This window comes from Cucurbita maxima, unplaced genomic scaffold (assembly GCF_002738345.1).
Source record: "Cucurbita maxima cultivar Rimu unplaced genomic scaffold, Cmax_1.0 Cma_Scf00061, whole genome shotgun sequence".
NCBI classification, from domain to species: Eukaryota; Viridiplantae; Streptophyta; class Magnoliopsida; order Cucurbitales; family Cucurbitaceae; genus Cucurbita; species Cucurbita maxima.
This window is the reverse complement of record NW_019272077.1, coordinates 412454-434392: the sequence shown is the minus strand read 5'-3', so window position 1 is coordinate 434392 and position 21939 is coordinate 412454. Positions and strand designations below refer to the sequence as shown.

At 34.9% G+C, this 21939-nt stretch overlaps 3 protein-coding genes and 1 long non-coding RNA gene across 7 annotated transcripts; 1 reads left to right on the top strand and 3 right to left on the bottom strand.

Moving 5' to 3' along the window:
* Window positions 1-368: 368 nt before the first annotated feature.
* LOC111471949 lies at window positions 369-2974 on the bottom strand. 2 transcript variants are annotated; one of them, XM_023117631.1, is made up of 4 exons: window positions 2870-2974; window positions 2658-2711; window positions 2335-2386; window positions 369-670 (listed from the first exon to the last, which is right to left on the bottom strand). In XM_023117631.1, exons 1-4 carry the CDS (start codon window positions 2944-2946, stop codon window positions 461-463), a joined length of 393 nt encoding a protein of 130 aa, XP_022973399.1. In that variant the 5' UTR covers window positions 2947-2974; the 3' UTR covers window positions 369-460. The 2 variants fall into 2 exon arrangements, with proteins under 2 accessions (XP_022973399.1, XP_022973400.1); XM_023117632.1 differs by having other exon boundaries at window positions 2800-2971.
* Window positions 2975-8219: 5245 nt separating this feature from the next.
* Window positions 8220-10940, top strand: LOC111471945. 3 transcript variants are annotated; one of them, XM_023117627.1, is made up of 4 exons: window positions 8220-8548; window positions 8661-9231; window positions 9271-9550; window positions 10585-10940. In XM_023117627.1, the coding sequence occupies exons 2-4, from the start codon at window positions 8696-8698 to the stop codon at window positions 10714-10716; spliced, it is 948 nt and encodes a 315-aa protein (XP_022973395.1). In that variant the 5' UTR covers window positions 8220-8548; window positions 8661-8695; the 3' UTR covers window positions 10717-10940. The 3 variants fall into 3 exon arrangements, with proteins under 3 accessions (XP_022973395.1, XP_022973394.1, XP_022973393.1); XM_023117626.1 differs by having other exon boundaries at window positions 8220-8544; window positions 8661-9550; XM_023117625.1 differs by having other exon boundaries at window positions 8661-9550.
* A 2520-nt stretch (window positions 10941-13460) lies between these two features.
* Window positions 13461-14022, bottom strand: LOC111471951 (molybdopterin synthase sulfur carrier subunit). Its single transcript, XM_023117635.1, has one exon. It carries the CDS (start codon window positions 13965-13967, stop codon window positions 13659-13661), a length of 309 nt encoding a protein of 102 aa, XP_022973403.1. The 5' UTR covers window positions 13968-14022; the 3' UTR covers window positions 13461-13658.
* A 1472-nt stretch (window positions 14023-15494) lies between these two features.
* On the bottom strand, window positions 15495-16129 carry LOC111471952. The gene is made up of 2 exons (XR_002715302.1): window positions 15991-16129; window positions 15495-15757 (listed from the first exon to the last, which is right to left on the bottom strand). It is a non-coding gene; the product is annotated as an uncharacterized LOC111471952 (long non-coding RNA).
* Window positions 16130-21939: the final 5810 nt, after the last annotated feature.

The following is a 21939-nucleotide window of genomic DNA, read 5'->3' as shown; positions in this document are numbered from 1 at the left end:
TTGCTATTGCTTTTTGCTTACATTCCCACACCAATTTCAAGCCATTGCTCAAAACTTTCTTCCTGAACCGGGGTCAGAGGCTCGAGTATACGATGTTTGGCCAAGCGACGCAAGGGCGACGCAAGAACGAATATGCTTAACTGGGAAGTGAGTGCCACACAATCGCAAAACCATTGTCATCAAAATGCAATTGTGACAAATAAATATTTGATATTTGAGTTTATAACCATGGCAACCACCGATGACAAACAACATATCTATGTCATAATATTACAAGTTTTTTTTTTTCTTTTTTAGTTTTTATTTGTAACTAACATATCTCTATATAACTTAAGCCAAATTTTGAGAAACTAAACCAGACCACTGTCTGAAAGTGGAGGAAAAACTAAAAAGGCATATCAAATTTAATTTCCTTCTACCTTAATCCCTCAAGTTTCAAGTGTTTGAGGATCATTTACACTCAGTGATCCATTCTTTCATCGTGTAGATCCAAGGAACTAGTGGCGGGAGAAGGAGAATTTGTTTTCTGCAAGCCACAGTGGAATGCAGAGTTTTGTACGGACAACATGAATTTCTCAACTCTTTCATGGAGACCAGCTTGTAGTACCTGAGGTGAAAGTAGTTCTGGCTTTTCAAGAGCTTTCACTGCAGATGTTGCTGCAATGTTAAACTGCAATGGGACGAAAATCACCAGTATTCGAGTAAGAGGTCTAGCAGTCTGTCTATTCAGAAAACATCCAAAATTGCTACATGATTTATACCGAAGGAATTATGCAGCCTAATGTCCATTGGGGTTAAGAATACTAAACATGTTATATGCACCCAAGAAAATGAAACACCCTTCTCTTAAACCTGTTAATGTATGCCCACGATAATCCGAAATTCTGAACGATTGATCTCAAAGATATATCCAAGAAAGAAATTTGATACATATTATTAATGGCACAAACCCACTATCAAGGATCTCTCCTTAAATTGAAGTATGATCTGAGGCGTAATCAAACCCAAGGCTGAACATCTAATCCACAACAATGCCTACTTTGGTCTCACCAATAGGCAGACATGAGGGGAGATAAAAAAGATTGTAGCTAGTAGAAAGCGTGGACTGATAAGTGGCTTTTTCCAACTTCCTAGTACTACTGATCATAAACCTAATTTGACCTCACTGTTAGGCAGCCATGAGGTGGATAAATGACTCTACCCTGCACAGAAAGGGCAGATTAATAAGTGGCTTGTTCCCGCTTCTTAATACTATTCATCATCAATTCATAAAAAGAAAAAGAAAATATAACAGTCCAAGCCCAAGCCCACCGCTAACCGATATTGTCATCTTTGGGTTTTCCCTTTCAAATTTCCTCTCAAGGTTTTTAAAACGCGTCTGATAAAGAGATGTTTCCACACCCTTATAAATATAAAGAATAGGTTTCCACGCCCTTATAAAGAATGCTTTAATATTTTTGCATCAACTACTAAAATTCTCTATTTTAACTCCACTGATATTATCTAGAAATCCTCAGCTATGGTTCTTTGCCCCGATTGGTGTACTGTATGCAACCAGGATTCAGTGAATGAATGTGAATCAAATAGGAATTTTATTTCATGAAGTGTTCTTACAAAGAAGATAAGGACGCCAGTAGTTCTTTGGGTGTTAGAGGGATCTTAGGAGGATATTCTAGATCTAGCCCGCTTTCATGCATCTACTTGGGCACATGTATCTAATCTTTTTTTGTAATCTTCCTCTTTCCCTAATTGCCAACAAGTGGATCTCCTTCTAGCAATTTTGATTGTCCTCTTAGTTGCCCCTTGGTTGGTGGGGCATTGCTTTTTTGGGTTGCTTCCATTCAACTCTTTCACTCTTCTTAACGAGTATCTTATTTACAAATATAACAAAAACATGGACCTGCGGTCTCAAAATTAGAGCTAGGTTCAGAAAAGGAAGAAAGAACAGAATGAGGCAAAACTAACGAACCAGGCCAAGCTAAGACCACTCGATAACTGATTAAACAATGGATTTTGAAACTTCTCAATCGTCATTGAACTTAACTTTACCTACTGAATCACAACACAAATAATTATGTACATTGAAGATTCAATGCCTCACAAGATCTAATATGCATAAAATGTGTAAAATCATTTGAAAAAATGCAGCCTAAGAACCCCAAATTCTATCAAGCCACAGTTCATTTACAATTGCAGTTTCCTAACATTGATTGCCAAGTTTTTTTCCACAGTTCTTTTGAGCTAACTCAGTTGTTTCTTTTGCAAAGAAAAATAAAATAAAAACAACAATAACAGCAGCAGCAAGAACTGTAGTGGATAAGGTTAGAACCATACCATCTGTGTGACTGAGTTAACAAGAGTTTTCGCGAGGGGCACTATGCAAAACCTAAAAAGATAAGATAGGATAAAGAGATCAGTCTAAAATTGCTATTATCTGCTAAATAAACAAGAAGCTATGGTAACTAGACGATAAACAAAAACAAGAAGAGACCTAGGAAGCACAAATGTACTTAACAAACATAACAAAGAAGAATCAAGCCAAAAAATCGCTAGAAGAAGCCTCTCTCTCGTTCTTTTAGAACTGAAAATTGAAACAACAGATAGAACGACTGCCAACACTGATGGATATATATATGCAATGAAGAACATAAACATACATTCCTCGGCCGCCTGCCAAAGCTTCTTCCGCAGGGTCTTTCCATTCATCAATCCTGCGAAACAAAGGGAAACATCGTCAAAATTCAAATCACAAATTTACAGAAAGGAAACTGCAATCGAGGCAGGGAGATAGCGACTAACACCCAACCGTAGCGACGATCGAACAGAAGGCGTTTGGATTCCGTAAGATTTTTATCCATCTTCTACCCACCCATCAACGCCGTGGAACGGCCAAGAAATGGATACTCCTTCACCCTTACCAAAAACACATGGTTTTCCAAAATACATTTAATTACTAAATGGCAAAAGTCATGATTCTATAATATCGAGATAAATAAGCAACTATATATCTTCTAGATGTTCATGAATGAAATATATATGAGGTGTACTCTATTGAAGTTTGGTTCTATAACGATCCTAGATTGCTATTAACTTAAAATCGTTATCGTCATCATAACATATTCTCTTATGCCAAAATAGACGTTTAAAAATTTCATCATAAAACACTGTCGTAGGCTTACGTGTTCGAAAACGTCTTTGAAACGGCATTACAAATTTCTAAATAAAATAAATAAACATTAAGGATAAAAACACTTTATTCTAATAGAAGTCTAAGAAAATAAATACACATATCTAATGCATGTGTCATAGTCTTGACTTGTGATGTCATCATCAATCGTACATGAGTCTCTTGCCTTTACCTGAAATAGAAATATCATGTGGGTTGGGTATTTTAAGGAATACCCCGTACGTATGTGACTTCAGAGAAGGCAAACATATGCAACTCATGATTAGGGATCTATCGTTAAAACCATCATAGGGGTGGCTTCCAGTTTAGACAAATTGGATGTGTGTAGTATTTCCCTACAAACGACCCAATCATAGCCGAGTTAGTTGTCCGTAGCGACGTTCGGAGGTTAGCAGACCCCTGAGTGTCATGCAAGGCATAATCATCATTATCATCATCGTGTACGCGCTCGTACGAATCATCATAAATGGGAAAGTAACCCAATGTAATCCATGAAATCCCTATAGTTTTCATCTTTAAATCATTTTTATGACACAACCCTATACATCATTCACACATTATCCTAGATAACATGCAGACATTGGCGTTCATACGTTCATCATCATTAACATCAATTAGGGTTGTGTCTTAGAAATCTCGTCGTTATAGTGCATCATGACATTTAATACATGCACATCATCTTAATATGAAATACCATCATATTAAGTCATCTTATCATCATAAATCTTACATCATCATGTTTTTATGCATCATCACGTCATCATATAATATCATCACGTCATCATATAATATCATCACATCATCATATAACGTCATCACATCGTCATATACATCATCAAATAACGTCATCACATCATCATATAACATAAAATATAAATGACACGTGCAAGGTCCACTGAGCATGTATCGTCATACATTAGACAAGCCCTCCAACCAAGTCTATAGTAACGTCACTGGGCATGTGTCGTCATACATTAGACAAGCCCTCCAACCAAGTCTATAGTAACGTCACTTGTTTGGTTGGCCTAAACCAAAGTTCTATCTGGCTCCAAATTTGTTTGCTTTTCTACTTCGAATTCGTTCTCACTCATGTCAAGGTTTCACTAGATAAATTTTTCATCATTGTCTAGGTAAATCAGGACCGTTTCATTTAAAAGAATAGTCACATCTCTCTTCATATTTCTCCTTTCTCCACGATGCAAGATTTTGAAGTTGAGTTGTTTGCATATTCATTGTCTATACAACATCAATCACATATGGGTAGAAGGACGTTTTTTTTCCTCCACTTACTTCGTGGTGAAGATGTTCTTGTTCCAGATGTCATTAGTCAACATTTTCTACCTCTTCCAATATGTCTCTTGTAGCGTTGAAGGGTGGTGATTCTAGGACGTAATATTTTTGTGAACCCAATTAGACATCATTTTTCATCGGCTCAAAATGGTTTGATATCGTCTCTACAGGGGTCTCGATGTTTACCCCTGTGGAATCCTTGTGAAACACGATTTTTGCCCTAATCATCTCTACTTAAGAACATAGCGAGTTATTCCAAATCATTCATTTGGAATTGAGTCATCATTGAAGTATATTAATAAAACGTTTAATTATCTATTAGATTTTTAGATGTTTTTTAATATTAATTTAGTCAAAATATAATTAAACCTAAAAATAATTTAAAAACCAACAATATATCTAGAAGCAAATTGAAACATTATTGAATTGGCTAAGGCATGAATCACCACTCTCACAGCTTAACTCAATTAATAATAATAATAATTCTTATTACAATATTAATAATGGGGACAAAATTAATTTAGGCCCAAACTTGTAAGGGTTGATAATAAAATATCAAATTAATATTATATCAATTAAAAGGAAAAATTATTGCTGAGTAGACAATTTTTAAATTTATGGTATAAATTAATTTACCTAATTTATGTTCATAATTGATGGAATTATAAAGAAGAGCGTGCATTAAAGCTAAGGTCAAATATAAGAAAGGTTGGAGAGAACGAGGTGACACGAGTGTTGAAGACAAGCTTAGAGAGGGGTGAGTAGGGCTCCGAGCCATAATCTTAGAAGTTAAGATTTCGATTTGAGTTTTGGTATGCGGTTCTAAAGTTAAGTCCCTCTATATGAAAGATGAAAGCTCGTCAAATTTGGTGTTAATCGGACACCTGATAGACGCTCCATGAGACTATGTGACCACTTGCCAAAATCACGTCTACTCTAGAAAGATTAGAAATGTCTCAAAATGTAATATATGGGGAGACATGATGTTAGCTCTCCACCACTCCTAGACCCTATGGTCTGAGAGAGCTAACTAGTGGCACATATGTGTGTCATAGTGTGGGCAAGCATTACGAGACGAGCATCTCGAGTGACTTCCTTTTAAATGAGTCTTTAAGGACATTATCGAACAACATGGGTGTGCCGACATTGTATCCCATCTCATGTATTGGAGGTTGGTATATGCACTTGTTATCTGATACAAAATTCGTCAATGACATGGTATGGATACGGGAGGATTCATGTCCCAGTAGAGCCTAGATGGATGGATGTTCAGGATGTTCCGCTAATATGATCGACACATGGGTCAATTCACAATAGACATGTTCGAGCAAGCCAAGATGCCCAAGTTGTCCTAGGATGACATCATAATGCATGAGGTGTAATGTTGGAAACCAAGATAATGAGATTTTAGAAAAGGTAAAATGGTTTTTCAACCGAAGAATATGATAGGTAGAGAGATTTTTGTCTGTTGTTATGGTAAAATCCTAGATTAAATCTTCCTTCCTACTTTACCGGATCCTGTAATAATCAAAGTAATATATGTTTAGAAAATGTATAGAGAATGAAAATCTATTTATACAATCAGAGGTGAAGGAAGATTGAGGAAAGATTTGGTGAACCGAATTTAAAAATAAAATCCTAAATATCATAGGACAGGAAACTCCATAAATTTTATCTAGTAACAATATATTCCCTACACAATAATAATAGAAAATAGGATATTTAGTGAAGATAACATTATATATAAGACTTTTAACAAGGCACCAAGGTAGATTAGAGAGATAATGTTATAGAGTTCAAATTGAAACTGAAGTCATGGGCTCACATATGTTGACTCGGATTTCGAAGGACAGAATCAAACTTTCATTAAAGATATATTGTGACAACGACTTAAACTAGCCAGGTAAGTGGCCTTACTATAGGCATGGTTATATTTGATGTTGACATGTGCCTGTGGTTTTACACATGTCATATATACTGATATGTGTGAATTATCTGTGAATCAGTACGCGGATTGTAGGATAATAATTATGGTACAACGTGTTCAAAGATATGTTTGAGATAGGATATGAGAATGATGCACAAAAATCTAACAATAGGAGTAAGATACGTTCATGAAACGTTAAGGTTAGGTTACATACCGGAGTGCTATGGATAGGGAAGATTGATGAAAGAATATAGTTAGGATATGGGTAGAAAGGGATAAGTTTGTGATAGATTGATAGAACGATAGGGTTAGATACGTTCCTGTGATGACATGACTAAGGTACGTTCATGTAACGATATGATTATGATAGGTATAAGAACGTTAAGACTATGATAAGTTAGGGAACGATGTGACCACGAAGTGTTTACGATATGACATGTTTATGATACGATATATTGTGATGTGGTATGTTATATTTTAGATTGTTTTGTGTGATCATTGAAGTAATTGTTATATGAATTGCACGTTATGAAACGACATGTTAAAAGCATGGAATGTTATGTTATGTTTTCTAAATTGTATGTATACAATATGTTATGAATGACATGATATCACGATAAATGAAATGAAATGTAACCCCGTTAGGATTATGTATGATACGTAAACTGAAAAATGAGAAATGACATGTTAAACATGAAAAATGATAGCGGGGTTATATTCATTAATGATAAAAGTAAAAATGTTGGGGACCTCATGCATTATATTTGCTCATGCATTTAGGGGGATTCACCTATTCCATCACGAGGGTACAGACGCATACATCCAATGGCAGGACAATGATCGTTAGTTTTGCATAGTGCTACCGTGACAGTTACTAGTTCTAATGGGTGTCCAACCTAAGGAGCGTCCCAGTGTATGCTCGCTCGACAAGTGAAGTGGCCTAGCGATGTGCGAACTGACTGGTGAGCCCATACCCGCACGTATGGGCTGTGTGTAGAGTATATGGTACACGTCCAAATTACCTATGATGACAGCACCGTATGAAAATAAATTGAAATGATAGGTTCCGTCATTGCATTCACATGTTCTTGCATTTAACCCCAATAGTGGGGTCACTTACGAAGTATTTCTTTAAATACTCAAGCCATGTGCTACTACATTTTCATGTTAAGACAAGACATTCCAGTACAGTTGACAACGACATCGCAACTTGAGACCATAGCATATGCATAGGATAGTGATATTTATTTTCTTAAACTTAGGCTAGAATAGGATGTTTTTAACTTAAACACTTATTTATTTTATTTAGTCTTCTGTTGTGTCGTTTTAAAGATGTTTTTGAAACACGTAAGTCCATGACTGTATTTTAAGATAAAGGTTATGTTTTATGAAATTTAAATGAAGTTTTCGACATTCAATGTTTATGGTACGTATATAGTAGTGACCTTAAATTAAATAGAAAATTTCGGATCGTTACATAGAAATTAAAGAAGATATTTATGCAAATAGGTCATTTTCTTCAGTGTAGCAATTGTTTATTTATTTATTTATTTTTATCGAAACTCTTAATTTTTTTAAAGAAAAATTTAAAAGTTTTAAGTACATTAATATCCTCTTATAAATAATTAATTATAAGGATATTTTTAAATTAAAAAAACGTTTAAAAGTGTTTTTGAACGTATTTAAAAAATATAATATTAATGAAGAGTAAAGTATTTTTTAAATAAAGTATTAATGGGAAATTATATAATTTTTAATATATTTTAAAAAAGATTAAAGGTATTATAGAAATTAAAAAATATTTTTGAAGAGAGGAGAAGTTTGAAAGAGTGAGAATGAAAATGAGAAGAATGTTTGATGTGCCAAAACACATTTATTGAATAACCGATTCTTGAGGATTGGAGTGTTCTGGTTTACTTCAGACGCCGACAGTGAGTTCATCCGTATTCAATCCCATCTTCCATCGTATTTTTCTCCATACTTCGATTCTCCTCAAACCCCCTGTTCTCACCTCTCCCCATTGCCCACATAAATCTCCTCTACGCCTCTGGTTTTTGATACTCTGTTGTTGAATTCCAAGATTCAACGAATTTGGGTCAGGTTTTGATTCGGGGGGGTCGTTGGTTTTCTTTCTTTCTCACTGGGTTGGATTCCTTTTTCTACTACTTTTGTTTGATTTCTTGCCCTTTTTGTGTTTTGGCTGCTTGTTTCTGTATTCAACTTGTTTATTGTAGTTTTCCCCTTTTTCATTTTCAGTCCGTAGGTTGAGGAAATTTCTATTATTGGCCACTATGGAAGGAGCTGTGGGTGCTGAGTTTGAGGATTGGGAGGTGCTGCTCCATGATTCGAACGCCGAAACTCCCCTGACTGCCGCTGAGTTTTCCGGGGAGAAACCGACCCGTTTCGGCGGAGCTGAGGATGTGTCCGATTCCGAAAGCATGATCAAATCCGATTATTTCTCTCTTGATAATCAGGGACGGCGAGCGAAAACTGTTCCTGAGCGTGATCTTAGCGAAGAGGAGGGTTCGGTTAAATCCGATAATCCTAGTTGGATTGATCCGAGTTCGGAGAATCGGCATAGTCGGGTAATTTCGGGAGAATTGTGGTCCGATTCTGGTAGTGATAGGTCTGATGATCGTAAATTTAGCGAATTCAATTTGAAAACTGAGTCTGGAATTGCAGAATTTCTGCTAGGCGATGAGGAAATGAGCGGTAGGAATCGAAAATTGGAGAGTTTAGAATCACATGTTGGATTAGCTTTTGAAGAATCTGAAGAAATCCAACCCCAAAGCAAGGATTTGAACAATTTCTTGTCTGATTCTGGTGGGAATATAGATCAAAGTGGCTTGAAAGTTGGGAAGTTGGAAGAAGAAGAAGGCAAAGAACATTTGGAGGAGAACAAGAATCTCCAAATTGAAGAAACAAAAGTGAATGCAGAATCTGGCAGTGAGGTTGGAGATACAAGGAAAGTAGTTTGGTGGAAAGTCTCATTTGATGTCTTGAAGTATTGCATGTTTAAGGCAAGCCCTGTCTGGTCATTCTCATTAGCAGCTGCTGTAATGGGATTCATTATTCTTGGGAGGAAGCTCTACAAAATGAAGAGGAAGAGCCAGAGCTTGCACTTGAAGGTTATCCTGAATGAGAAGGTAAATTCACTAAGAATTTATACAACAAACAAATTAGATGATGAACTGTTGATACTGAAATTTTTTCTTAGGTTAACTAATTGCTTCACTGTGAAGAAATTCTGGAAATTGTTGTTTGTTGGGTTTATTGTGCCTGCATATTTGTTGTCATTTTACTTGGTATATTAACAATTTGAGTGAAAATTCAGTATTTTTCTTTATAGTGAAACACAAATCAAGTTTAATAGGCATGGCTCGAGTTTGTTGTTAGCTTATGTGAGTGGTGATTTGGTTGTTTAGGTCAGTAGGCTCGAGCTTGAGTTTGTTGTTAGCTTTTTGTGAGTAGTGATTTAGCTGTTTAGGTCAGCAGGCTTCGAGCTTGAGTTTGTTGTTAGCTTTTTGTGAGTAGTGATTTAGCTGTTTAGGTCAGCAGGCTTGAGCTTGAGTTTGTTGTTAGCTTATGTNAGTGGTGATTCGGCTGTTTAGGTCAGCAGGCTTGAGCTTGAGTTTGTTGTTAGCTTATGTGAGTGGTGATTCGGCTGTTTAGGTCAGCAGGCTCGAGCTTGAGTTTGTTGTTAGCTTTTTGTGAGTAGTGATTTAGCTGTTTAGGTCAGCAGGCTCGAGCTTGAGTTTGTTGTTAGCTTATGTGAGAGCTGATTCGGTTGTTTAGGCCAGTAGGCTCGATAGGCTTGGTGCTGGGGCAGTTCAGCTCCTTCTCATTGATGTGCCAAAATGTGAACCAAGTTTAATACTGCTGCTGTTAGTTGGCTTGCTGTGAACACTTTCTTGTTGGACATTTATAGTTGGGGCATTTATTGCATGGTTTTCCTTTTGGGAACTTCCCCATTTATTCAAGTTTAGCATTCAATTAGATGAAAACGACACCTTGAGAAATTTGGGTAGGAGCTAGACTGCTTTATGTGGCTGATATTCTGCAACATAGGCAGCAATTCCCCCTCCCCCTTTTCAAATACTCTATCGGGATGTCGATTTTCGGCATCGTTTCAAAGTTGGGATTATATTTTTTGACCCTATGAACTAATTATTACCTGCAGAAGGGATCTCCACTCAAGAGCCGAGCTGCTCGTCTTAACGAAGCCTTTTCGATTGTGAGGCGTGTCCCAGTTGTTCGACCTGCTCTCCCTGGTGCCGGGATAAATCCATGGCCTGCAATGAGCATGAGTTGAGGATTCTTCCCACACGAGATGCGGATAAAGTAAAAGTGATGGTGTTTCCCTGTGTCTCTCTCTCTATCTAAAAGATGTAATATTCCACAGGTTTCTATCTATGTTATGCACCAATACAAGATGCTTTCAGCATCAGCTGTCTGTAAAGTGAATTCAGATAATGGCTTCTCTTTTCTTTTTTTCTTTCCCTTTGAGATATTCCATTTTGTGTTTATATTGATGAATGCATAGCTCAGGCAAGTAGTCCCATTATCGGGATCAAGCTTCACGTATAATATGCAACTGGGGGCCTAATCATAGTTGTACTTTGGGCTTTATTTTCATGTAGGGTTGGATGCATAGTACGTTCTATACACAATCTATGAATATGCATGTGGATCCATTAATGTACTCTCTAGGGCTGACTATGGACAAGCACACACTTACTGTTAAAAGTTAGAGGAAAAGGAAAGTACACGAATAATATCATGATGTATAGTGTACTTCTCTTCATAGTCTATGCACGTGGACTCACCGGAGGAACTTTTTAATGTACTCCTTAGGACTAATTATGGACAAGCATATGCTTATGCTGTCAAAAGCTAGCGGAAAAGAAAAATACCTCGAATAATATGATGTTCAAAAAAAGTCAAGGTTAGATATTCCCAATGTAAGTTTTGAACTTACACTATAAGCATAATTTGATCTTCTTAAGTATCCACAAGTAAACCGTCAACTCGGCTTGGATAGGGTTGAACTTCACCTATGATATTCAAACCAATCATGCCATCGATTTTAGAACTCATCAATAGAGTTATAAATACCTAATTGTCCTTAATTCAACACTAACCTGTGGCCAATCTGAGTCGTTGGATCATTTTGTGGCAACTCCTTATAGGATGTAAGCATGATGAGGAGAGATGTGAAAAGCTAAAAGTCATTGATTTGGAAAAATATCCAGAAGCGGACCCAATCTACATAAAATCGAGTTTTAGGGTTATTTTTGCAATTTTCAACTTTTTGGTCTATTCTTAGAATTCTCAGACTTTAGAACTATTTTTCCAACCATGAGCATGTATAGCAACAACCTAGGTGAACTATTCAAGACCTTGATAGGGATAGAATATAAAAGGACTTTTGGGTTAAACATCCAAAATCGGAGCTTGTAAGCCCTTAGATTTAGGGTTAACCTCGACAATCTACAATCTAGACATGTGGTTTTAGATTAAAGTTGTATTTGATTTAGAGCTTGCAAGTAGCTCAATGAGTATATTTTTATACTCATTCTTGCTACTTTGTGTATTTTAGATGATAGATGAGGAGTTAGTGGGGAGTAGGAGCATTCCAAAATTGCATATCTCTAGAAGACCATTTAGGCCCGAGTCTTCCTTTTGTATTAACTTGTTTTAGCTAAGGGTTATATGGTATAATGTACTCTCGAGCATAAATTTTTTTTTTAGTTATTTATTGTCTCATGTCTTTCATAAGTTTCAAGTCGATACATAACAGTACGTGGCTCGAGTCTCTCAAAAAATTATTTTATGTGCCCAATACACATCATCTAGTTTGGTGGACTAGTCTCTTCTATTAGGTTTCACTACCTTTTCAAGTACGAAACCGAGTGAATATATGTTGTTATAATGATTTCAATAATGTTTCCACTTATTTGTTAGAAATAAAATTGAGTTTTGTGCTAATCTAATATTAAACTTTCAAGTGTGTATTTAACCAATTTATAAATTCAAAAAATCAAAATGTAAGAGATTTATTAGGTATAAAATTGAAATTTCAGAGTTTTATTAGAATATTTTTTTTTACTGTTTAAGAACTCATTATACATCCAACTAAAAATCTTAGAATATTAACACTTTAAGAGTTCATAATCAAAGAACATTTGATCGTTAAAAAATTAATTTTTAATTTGAAAGCTTTTTATTTTGTTAATAATTTAATATCAGAGAGAACGGACAACATAAAATAATTATCAACCATGTTTCTATCTTATATATGTTCTTTTTTTTTAAAGTGAAACCAAAAATATAAATAATCTCAAACTATGTTCGAGTAGATTAGCCTATGAAATTCTTTTGTTTGCATATCTATTAGTTAGAGTCACGAGAGTGTGTAACTCTACAAACTATTTTCTTAGAGCATTTTCTCTCGTGCTTACTTCTCTTGAAGCACTTTCTAGAACATTACTGGATTCTCTTTTGACTCTTTTAAGAGCATTTTCACGGGTGTTACGTATCTCTCTCATGCTCACTTCACTTGAAACACTTTCAAGAGCGTTGCCTGCCTCTCTTATGTTTACTCTTTTTGAAACACTTTCACAGACGTTTGCTTGTCTCTTTCATGCCCACGTCTACAAATGTTTGAAATGACTTTTCAAATGCTTAAAAAATACTATTAAATAGTAAAAAGAAAAAAAAACTTTGTCAAATCTACTCAAATATTTAAAAGAATGTACAAACATGGAGTCCATTAGGGAGTTCACGGTGTAACAATAATGGGTGAAATTCGTTTTGTCAATTTTATTTTAGGCCTAAATATAAACAACTTTATCTTTGATGCATATGTTACTTTTCAACTTTACTGTCCATGATCGTTTAATAGTTTCATTCGATCTTTCATGCATCAAAGTTTCAACCAATCCTGTACTCTTAATCCATTTTCAGCCTTGAACGTGTGCAATTTCAATTTAGTTAATAATCTTAATGATTATGATAATAAAAGAGTCAAAACATTGGTACAAACTGGAATTAAAATTTTAGCTTTCTAAATATTGTTCTAAATTCCCATGGGAATATGTTTTTTACTTACCAAGGTTCAGAAGGAAAGAAAACGTTTAATCTACAATAGATGTTTTAAACCAAAAGAAATGCTTGAGCTCTTATTAAGTCCCACATTTGAAAAGGCACCAAAAAGAAAACGGGGAAATGTCTTTGGTGGCAACAGAAGAAACGTTAGCCACCACTTATGGGAGGGATAATTGCTAACTCATCTTTATCTTTAACAATTGTTGACTCAGTTGTATAATCCTCATTCAGAGCAAGAACCACACATCCAATGATCTCTTCTAGCCGTGGAAATTTTCCTACAATCTTGTTCAAACAATCCTTGGCAGTACTGCCTGAAGGGACATCCAATACCATGTCGTTTAGGCCCGTAAGATCTCGAGCTCTAGCAAAAAACAAGGCCTTGATTTGAACCAGATGCTCCACCTTTTCCCCAGAACTCTCTGAAGTTTCAAATCTATATTCTTGTCCTTTCATGTCTTCCTCTTTGGACAATACCCACGTGATGAATTCACCAGTGTGAACGGTTTAACTGTAGAAGCCATATCATGAAATGATGATTATTTTTTCCAACGACACATGATGGCCCGAGAAAGATATGTTAAAGCATGTGAGCTAATTGGTCGATAATGGGAAAATGTGATCCAATTCAAAATATGCAGTTCACTGTGAATGGAATTATTGCAATGGATGTTGGTAGCATTACCAATATCTATCGTGATCGATGGCAAAGGTAGTGGTAAGATTTTTCTCATCAGATCCAGGTCACCTTTTTCACAGTGGACTACAGTTTACTAGATGCATAAATAGGAGTTTCCTAGAAAGTTACCATCTCACTCATTTGTAATTTGATGATGGTAACATTAGATTTTTGTTCCAGAAGGGAGGGTTCATTCTGAACTTTAGCAGAAGTTCTCAAGACCATATTGTTATTAGTATCATGTAGGGAGGAGGAATAATTTGTTGCTGGTCTTTATCTTGATCCAGATAAACTTAAGAGGCGAACTCACTTCGCTGGTCGTGAAGTTCTTGGCAACTTACAACATTACTACAACTTCTTTTGGTTGGGACATAATCCTTTCCTCAGTCTACTCTTTTTGGACCCACTCGTAGAAGAAATCGAAAAAATCCCTCTTCTTAGAAGAAAGTTGTTTCTCTAAGAACAGGAAGTTAATAAAATTAAACCAATAGAATGTTACTAAATCCCTATCCACTTACCTTCCTTGTTTAGGATTCCCTCATTAGTGTGCTCCATTTTAGCAAGGGTGATGAGGAGTTTTTGGTAGGAAAGTGATGAGAAGCATGGATAATCTAATCTTGTTGGATAGGAGGTTGTTTCTAAGTGGTGTAGCAAAGGTGCTTGGGTAGGGTAAATTTTGTCCAGTAAGGATTTTTCTCTCTTGGTTGCTAAGCTTTGGTGATTTCCTTCAAATTCAAATGCGTTATGGCATAGGATCATCATTAAGAAGAAGTATAGCTATGAGTCCACGGGTGGGACGACTATTGTGGCTAAAGGCGCCTTCAAAATTCATTAGAAAGCCATTTGCTGCTATATTTTGTGTCCCAACAACTTCATTCATGTATTTTTTTTTTCTTTTTCTTCTCGAATGATCTTCATAGGTGGGCTCTCAATTTTTTACTGCATTTTCTGGTAAATCTCTATTTGCTCATTTTGGATGCTCAACCAGATCCCTTGTGCTCTATTTCACCGTAAGGCTCAAAATCCCTCGGAATCTTGTCTGCCAATTTATGGAGGATTAACATGCAACTTGTCCAAAATTCTTCCGGTATGTGTTTAGGTCTGCTGCTTGAGAACTGGATAATATCTTATGAAATTTTGGGCTAGATTTCTTGAAACTTTTGGTCAAATATATAGTTAGAAAGGGTTAGAGGGCTAGAAGAGGTTAGGTTTGGACAAAGGATTTGGAACGAAAAACGCATCCAAAATTCAAGGTGACAAATAAACACTTCAAACGTCAGCTATATCCAGGCTCCAACCAAGGATTCAGAAACCAACAATGAAAATGAGTTTAATTAAACTAATATGACATTTACAAGATTCAGAAAAGTCATCTTTAGTGTTTACCAGATGATACAGATTTCATTCGTAATAGTCAACATGCATCTCCATAAATACTCTCTCACCGATGCTACTCGCTAAGGATTCTTCTTTCTCCAGAAAGTAATGTGAAATTTCGATTAACATAGCAGACCTACCGATTAATTTTGTCTAGTACCAATTCAACCTCATTGCCTATAGTGCAAAACTGAAACGAAATCGTTCAACAACTCAATTCAACAGCCAAAGAATAAGAAAACTAAAATATTTGAATTTTGATCCGCAGATTAGGTTCCAGGATCGAGTTCAACCCCTATTTTAGGTGTTTTTCCTAATCAGAAACTCGATCAGAATTAAACACCGGAATAAAACATCGAAAGAAAATTCCAGAAATTTGCAATCGAAAAACGAAATTTACAAAAATGAAGGTGAAACACTTACACGAAACTTGCGGCGGAAACGGGACCGAAGATCAAGAGAGCATCGACAACGCTTGCAACCAAAGAAGAGCTTTGAGAGGACAGGATATGTCTGACTCACTGTTTTATTAATTATTGATTAATTCGGAATACAATGCTAGTCTGTCTTTTGTCCACCATGCCTTACATTTTAATATTATTTTTTAAAAATTCATAAAATCAGCTTTAATATCAATTTAAATTAAATTTTTATGGAATTTAATAAAATAAAATAAAAATTCATTCTCAATATTTTTTAATAGATTTTAGATATAAATGTTTTAAAAATATTTATATTCCCCGTTTAAAAATAATTTTGTATTTTTTTGAGGAGAAAATTGATTATTTTTCCGACTATTACGATTGATTCGATAGAGTAAAAATATGGTAAATTTTTTATAGTTTTAAAACTAGAGACCCAAGAGATTTAAAAACATGAGACATAACTTCCTCCATATTCGCTCATATTCTAAGTTTGGCTCTCTATGGCACCTGCTCCATATTCGCTCATGTCCTCGACTAGCTTCTAGTTGTTACCTAAATATATGTAAAAACTAGAGTGAGTATATAACTTCGTAAGTAGTCTACTTGTAGGCTTTTAATCGTGTCCATGGTGGATGGTAGGGATACTATACCCTAAAATTTGACCAAAGGCATAACACGGTTTTTGTATTAAGGACCTTGGTCTTAGACCACGAGTTCTTAAATTCATAAGATTTTGTTAGTCTGGTGTCTAGACCTCACTTATGCACGTATATGATACCTCAGTCTTTGATGAATTTAAGGAGAGTGGATCTTATTGGGTTGTCCACTTCCACTTGATACACAATGCATGTCACTAGTCCTGATCCAAAACACTCCGTTTAGAAGATCTTTTAGGTCACATGAGAAGTAAGCAACATAAACCTCAATATAAAACTTGGGCTCGATATTTGCACAAGAATTCAAAATTTAAATTTTGGCCATGGTTGTCCCAACATTCCCTTGCAACATAGTTTAGGTTCTGGCATCCTACGAGTAGGGCATCTAGAAAAGAGTTTGAACAAGGGAACCCACTAAAGCGAGAAAAATATATGATCATAATGTACTATGTATCGGGAGGTCTAGGGTCACTTAGGACATAAGGCGGGTCTAAATAGAGTAGTACCTTGCAGTCTAAGTGTCAAGGTACTACTCTATTTATAACCTTATAATAGGCTGACCATAAAACATCATAAGGACAATGTACAGGTATTTTGGTTATTTTACCCATATCTTTGGTTTAGGTCCTAAACCTGATCCTACGTCCATCAAATTTTGCTGTACATCCTAATTATAAGATATTAGGTTATCCATTAAAAACATTAAATTTGGGTCTTTAACTCGTGGTCTAGCCCAATCCTTTCAAATCTACTTAGTTCTGAGTTAACTTGAAGGTTATGAGGTAAGACCAAGCTATTCTTACAAATATTTTTTGAGGAAATACCAAAGTGGCTACTTACTTGCTCGGTGTGTTTGGAACCTTCGATCTCGCACCCTGATACTCAACCTTGTCCAATTTTTTTTTGTATTGGACCTGTAGGGTGTCAACATTAGGGAACCAAAAGTATTTGGGTTGAAACGAGTCTTGAATAGGAAAAATTAGGTAAATAAACCACTAGAGTCCATTTTTGGGTGACGTGGCCAATTGAGGTGAATTGACCACATCATTGTCTTCAACATCTATATAGAGAATAGAGACAAACATCGTCCATTAATTGAGAAGAACTACATAACACCGCTCATTAGTGAGGAAGTATGCACTAAAGACTAAAAAAGCATCCGAGAAGTATTAAGTAGGATATCCTTGAAGGTTCGTTAGGAAAGGAGTACGACAATTCATGAGCGGATGACTAGCTCAAGCTGAGTTGGTATGAACCATATAAGGAACAGACAATTCATGAGTAGATGCATGTGGTGCACTTAGAATAAATTAGCTTAGGAAACGAGGAAGTTGCCCTATTGTATGTTAAGAAACGACATAGCTCATTAGTGTGATCGACTCCTCAAACAAGAATTTTTAGAACCCTGATGAACTTTGAATATGTCAAGGTGGATTATGAATGGACATAACGAAAGATTTCCACCGTTCTGTAACCTAGGACAATACAAAAGTAACCATGACATGAACATAAATCTTAAGAGCCAACAAGATTGTTGGGTATGAACGTTTCATTCATGCCGTGGAAACATTAAAAAAGACTAAAGGTCAAGCAAACTTGCATGGAATAAATATGGAAGTTCTAATGAGTTTTTAATCTTCTTGCTCCAGCTTCTCAAACGTCGGCACAACTTAAGCATAACAACTATCCTGATTACATTCTAAATCATAGATTTAGTAACAAACCATGAAATCATAGATTTGGTAACAAACTAGTAAATCACTAGATTATCTTACTATACACAAATATGATTTATTCCACGTTTAACAATAGTATCCTATTTAAATCTGGTGAACATTAATGAAAAATGGACTTTCAATCCAGCTTATGTTTCTCATTCTAGATGTGGTATACAGTAGGGAAGAATAGAAGAAAAGTGACAGAGATTAGAACAGAGGACAGAGATGAATTGGGATCATCTTCCACCAGATATATAATCCTTGTAAGCCCACATCTCAAAAGTTTTAAATTCGATAGCAATTGCCCTGACTAAGCACCGAAAATCATCAATATTTTTTCCTTTCAACAATAAAATCAAGAACTTATGCTTAGAGTAGCACATACACATAAATCTCTTAGAGGAACATCGATTTTGTTGTTCTTAAATATTAAAATTTCCTTATTGGTTGAACCAGCAAAACCAACTTCAAAATTTCAGAGATTGATTTAATACATACTTATTACATTCATCATTTGTGCACGATTCACTTGTTCTAATCAAATAAATCATTTATGCACGAATCAATAAGTGATCAGCGAGGATATTCACTTTGTTCCAATCAAATTAAATGGAACAAATTACCGACTCTCATTTATTTATTGGAAGACCAATGTTTACATATTAGTTTTGCATATTGGTGTGAAATTCATTTATTTATTGGAAGTCTAAAAAGTAAATCAATGTGTCTAAATCTTCAGAAGTCGAGTATCGAGCAGATGTTTTCACGCTTTAGAAGATAGCAATTTGACAAGTTGAGTGTGATTGACATACACAACAGGTGAATATTAAGAAGTGTGATTTATGTTTTTCAGTCAGGATTGAAAGTTAATCTTAATTAATATTCACAACGTTGGAATAGAATACAAACTATCAACTAAATCTATAAATATGATAAAATTAGGGAATAAATCCAACAGAGTATAAAATATATTTCATAACTAACTTTATATCCGAAATAAAAAAATTAAATTGCTATCTTCCAAAGGTGAAAACTTCGACCAATTGCTCAACTTTTAATGATATGTCACCTTGATTTGCTTTTTAGACTTTCAATAAATAAATGAATTTTACATTAAATACAAAATTGGAAACATCACGTCTACGTAAATATGCAAAACTCATAATATGCTGCCTTTAATGTATCGTAGAACTCGAAGAGCTGCTTCTCGGTTCATGATGCATAAATGATTTACTGGGTTGATTATTTGTTCCATTTAATTTGATTGGAACAAAGGCGGATCATTCATGCATAAATGATTTACTACGGGATTGTTAATTTGTCCCATTTAATTTGAGTGGAACAAGTGAATGAATATCTTGCATGATCAGAGTAATGAATATAAAAAAAAATGTGTTAAATCAATATCCGACGTTTTCAAGCTGAATTTGGCTGATTTCACCCTAAAGAAAATTTTGGTATTTAAGAACACCAAGTTATGTGTTCCCCTTGAATCGCTCTCATTTATGCGCTTGAACTACGATAAACATTAAGTTCAATCGGTACCAATGGCCATAGAAACTAGGAATTAAAACTTTGATTTTATTCTGAAAAGGAAAAATATTGATGATTTGCAGTGATCCCAATTCATTCATCCTTTGTTTTCATCTCTGTCACTTTTCTTTTGTTCTTCCTCTTCTCTAGATACTGGGTGTACATGGTTCGGGTTGGGTTGGGTTGAGGGATTTTTTTTTGACCCAACTCACCGTTTGGGTTGGTTGGATTGATAACCCACCCAACCCGAAACTTTTCACAACCCAACCCAACCCAACCCTCTATTTTCGAGTTGGGTTTGGGTTGAGTTGTCAATTTATTTTTGAGTTTTATTTATTCTTAATTATTTGGATACAATTTTACATAAAATATATTAAAAGTTCATAAACAAACACAATTAATCTATAATTATTCACACACAAAAAAATCAATCAATAAAAAACAAGGAGCGAAAATAATTGACTAAGTACCACTCTAGCAAACTTATTTATACAAAAGATTCTTAATATATTTTGTATATTTATTTAGCTCGGGTCAACGCGAAGGTTTTTCCATTGAACAAGGTCTCGTGGCTTCGCCCCTTTTCCGTTCGAGTTCGTTATTCTCAGTTATTCTTGAACTATCTCTTTCACTTGGTAAAGCAGCTAATTAATTTTCTCTCTCTCCCTTCTTTCACTCTATCCTGCCTTCCTTACAAACCTGAAACCGAACCGATTCAATTCGAGTTTAGAAAAATGACCCCGACCCTATCTGAAATGCTAATCCAACCCAACTCAACTCTTATAATTCACGTTGGGTTGGTTCAGATTGCCGAATTGTCAGGTTGAATGAGAAACCAATACAAGCTACCAAAAGTATTAAAATAAAATATAAAATATACTAGTCAATTTCTAAAAATGAGGGAAAAATCGTAACTAATTACAACTATATAAAATATATTCTATAACTAAGTTTATATCTTAAATCAAATGTCTTAATACTCCTTCAAGTTAGTTAGGTGTGATTGACAGAATATATTTTATATAGCTGTAACCGATAGAAAATGACAACCTATTGGGTAGCTTAATCCCGAGCATCTCAACTTTCTTTTTCATCATCAAACCTGTTCCTCACATCACTACGAAGCTAAAGCAATTAATTCCATCCAACGAGATCAATTGCCTAGGATGAATTTCTCGACTTTTAGAAACAACTCGATTTCTTACTTGATAATATACTCATTCAAATTTGAATCAACCTCTAACAACTTAGACGACATACATAATCTTCATTTCCATTTACTTTTTTTTTTATTTTTTATTTTGGCTCAGCTATCCCACCTAACCGAGCCATTCCAATAAAGAAACGAATCTATTCGCCGAGCAAAAGGAGAGAGAGGGATTCAAACTCTCGATACTAGTTTTCAAGACTAGAGCTATCAGCCACTCAGTCATCTCACCGAAAGATAATTTCTATTTGATTTATATTCTATATCATTGTTTAGAAAATTATCTTTATGGAGTGCTACTTTTGCATAAACTCAACATAATCGAGGTTGTTTTTCAAAATTTCTAACTTATGAAGCTATTCGTGTTTTTTGCCTTTTGGAACTACTTATCCAATTTTAGAACTTTGAGGGCTATTTTTCTAAATTCAAATTTTGAATATTATTTTTATTTCTTTCTTTATCATCTTCTTCTTTTCCTTCTACAACTTCACAAATTTTTTATTAAAAAAAATATATCATAAATACCCTTTTAAAATTTTCATTAATACTCTTTAAACGTTTTTAAAAAATATTTTAGAACTAATTTTTTATATTTAAATTTGTGACTTTTTTGACAAAATTATTGGTAATTTTTATTTATTTATTTTTGTTAAAATTACTGGGTGGATTATAAAAAAAATTGGATGGAGAGTGGAGATTGCAATTTAAGTAAAAAGGTTAAATTTGATAAAATAGAAAAATGAATTTCCAATTAAAAAAAAAAAAAAAAAAAAAAAAACGGAAGTGGACAAAAATGGTGATCTAAAAGAAAAGTTGGAAGGGTAAAATAGTAA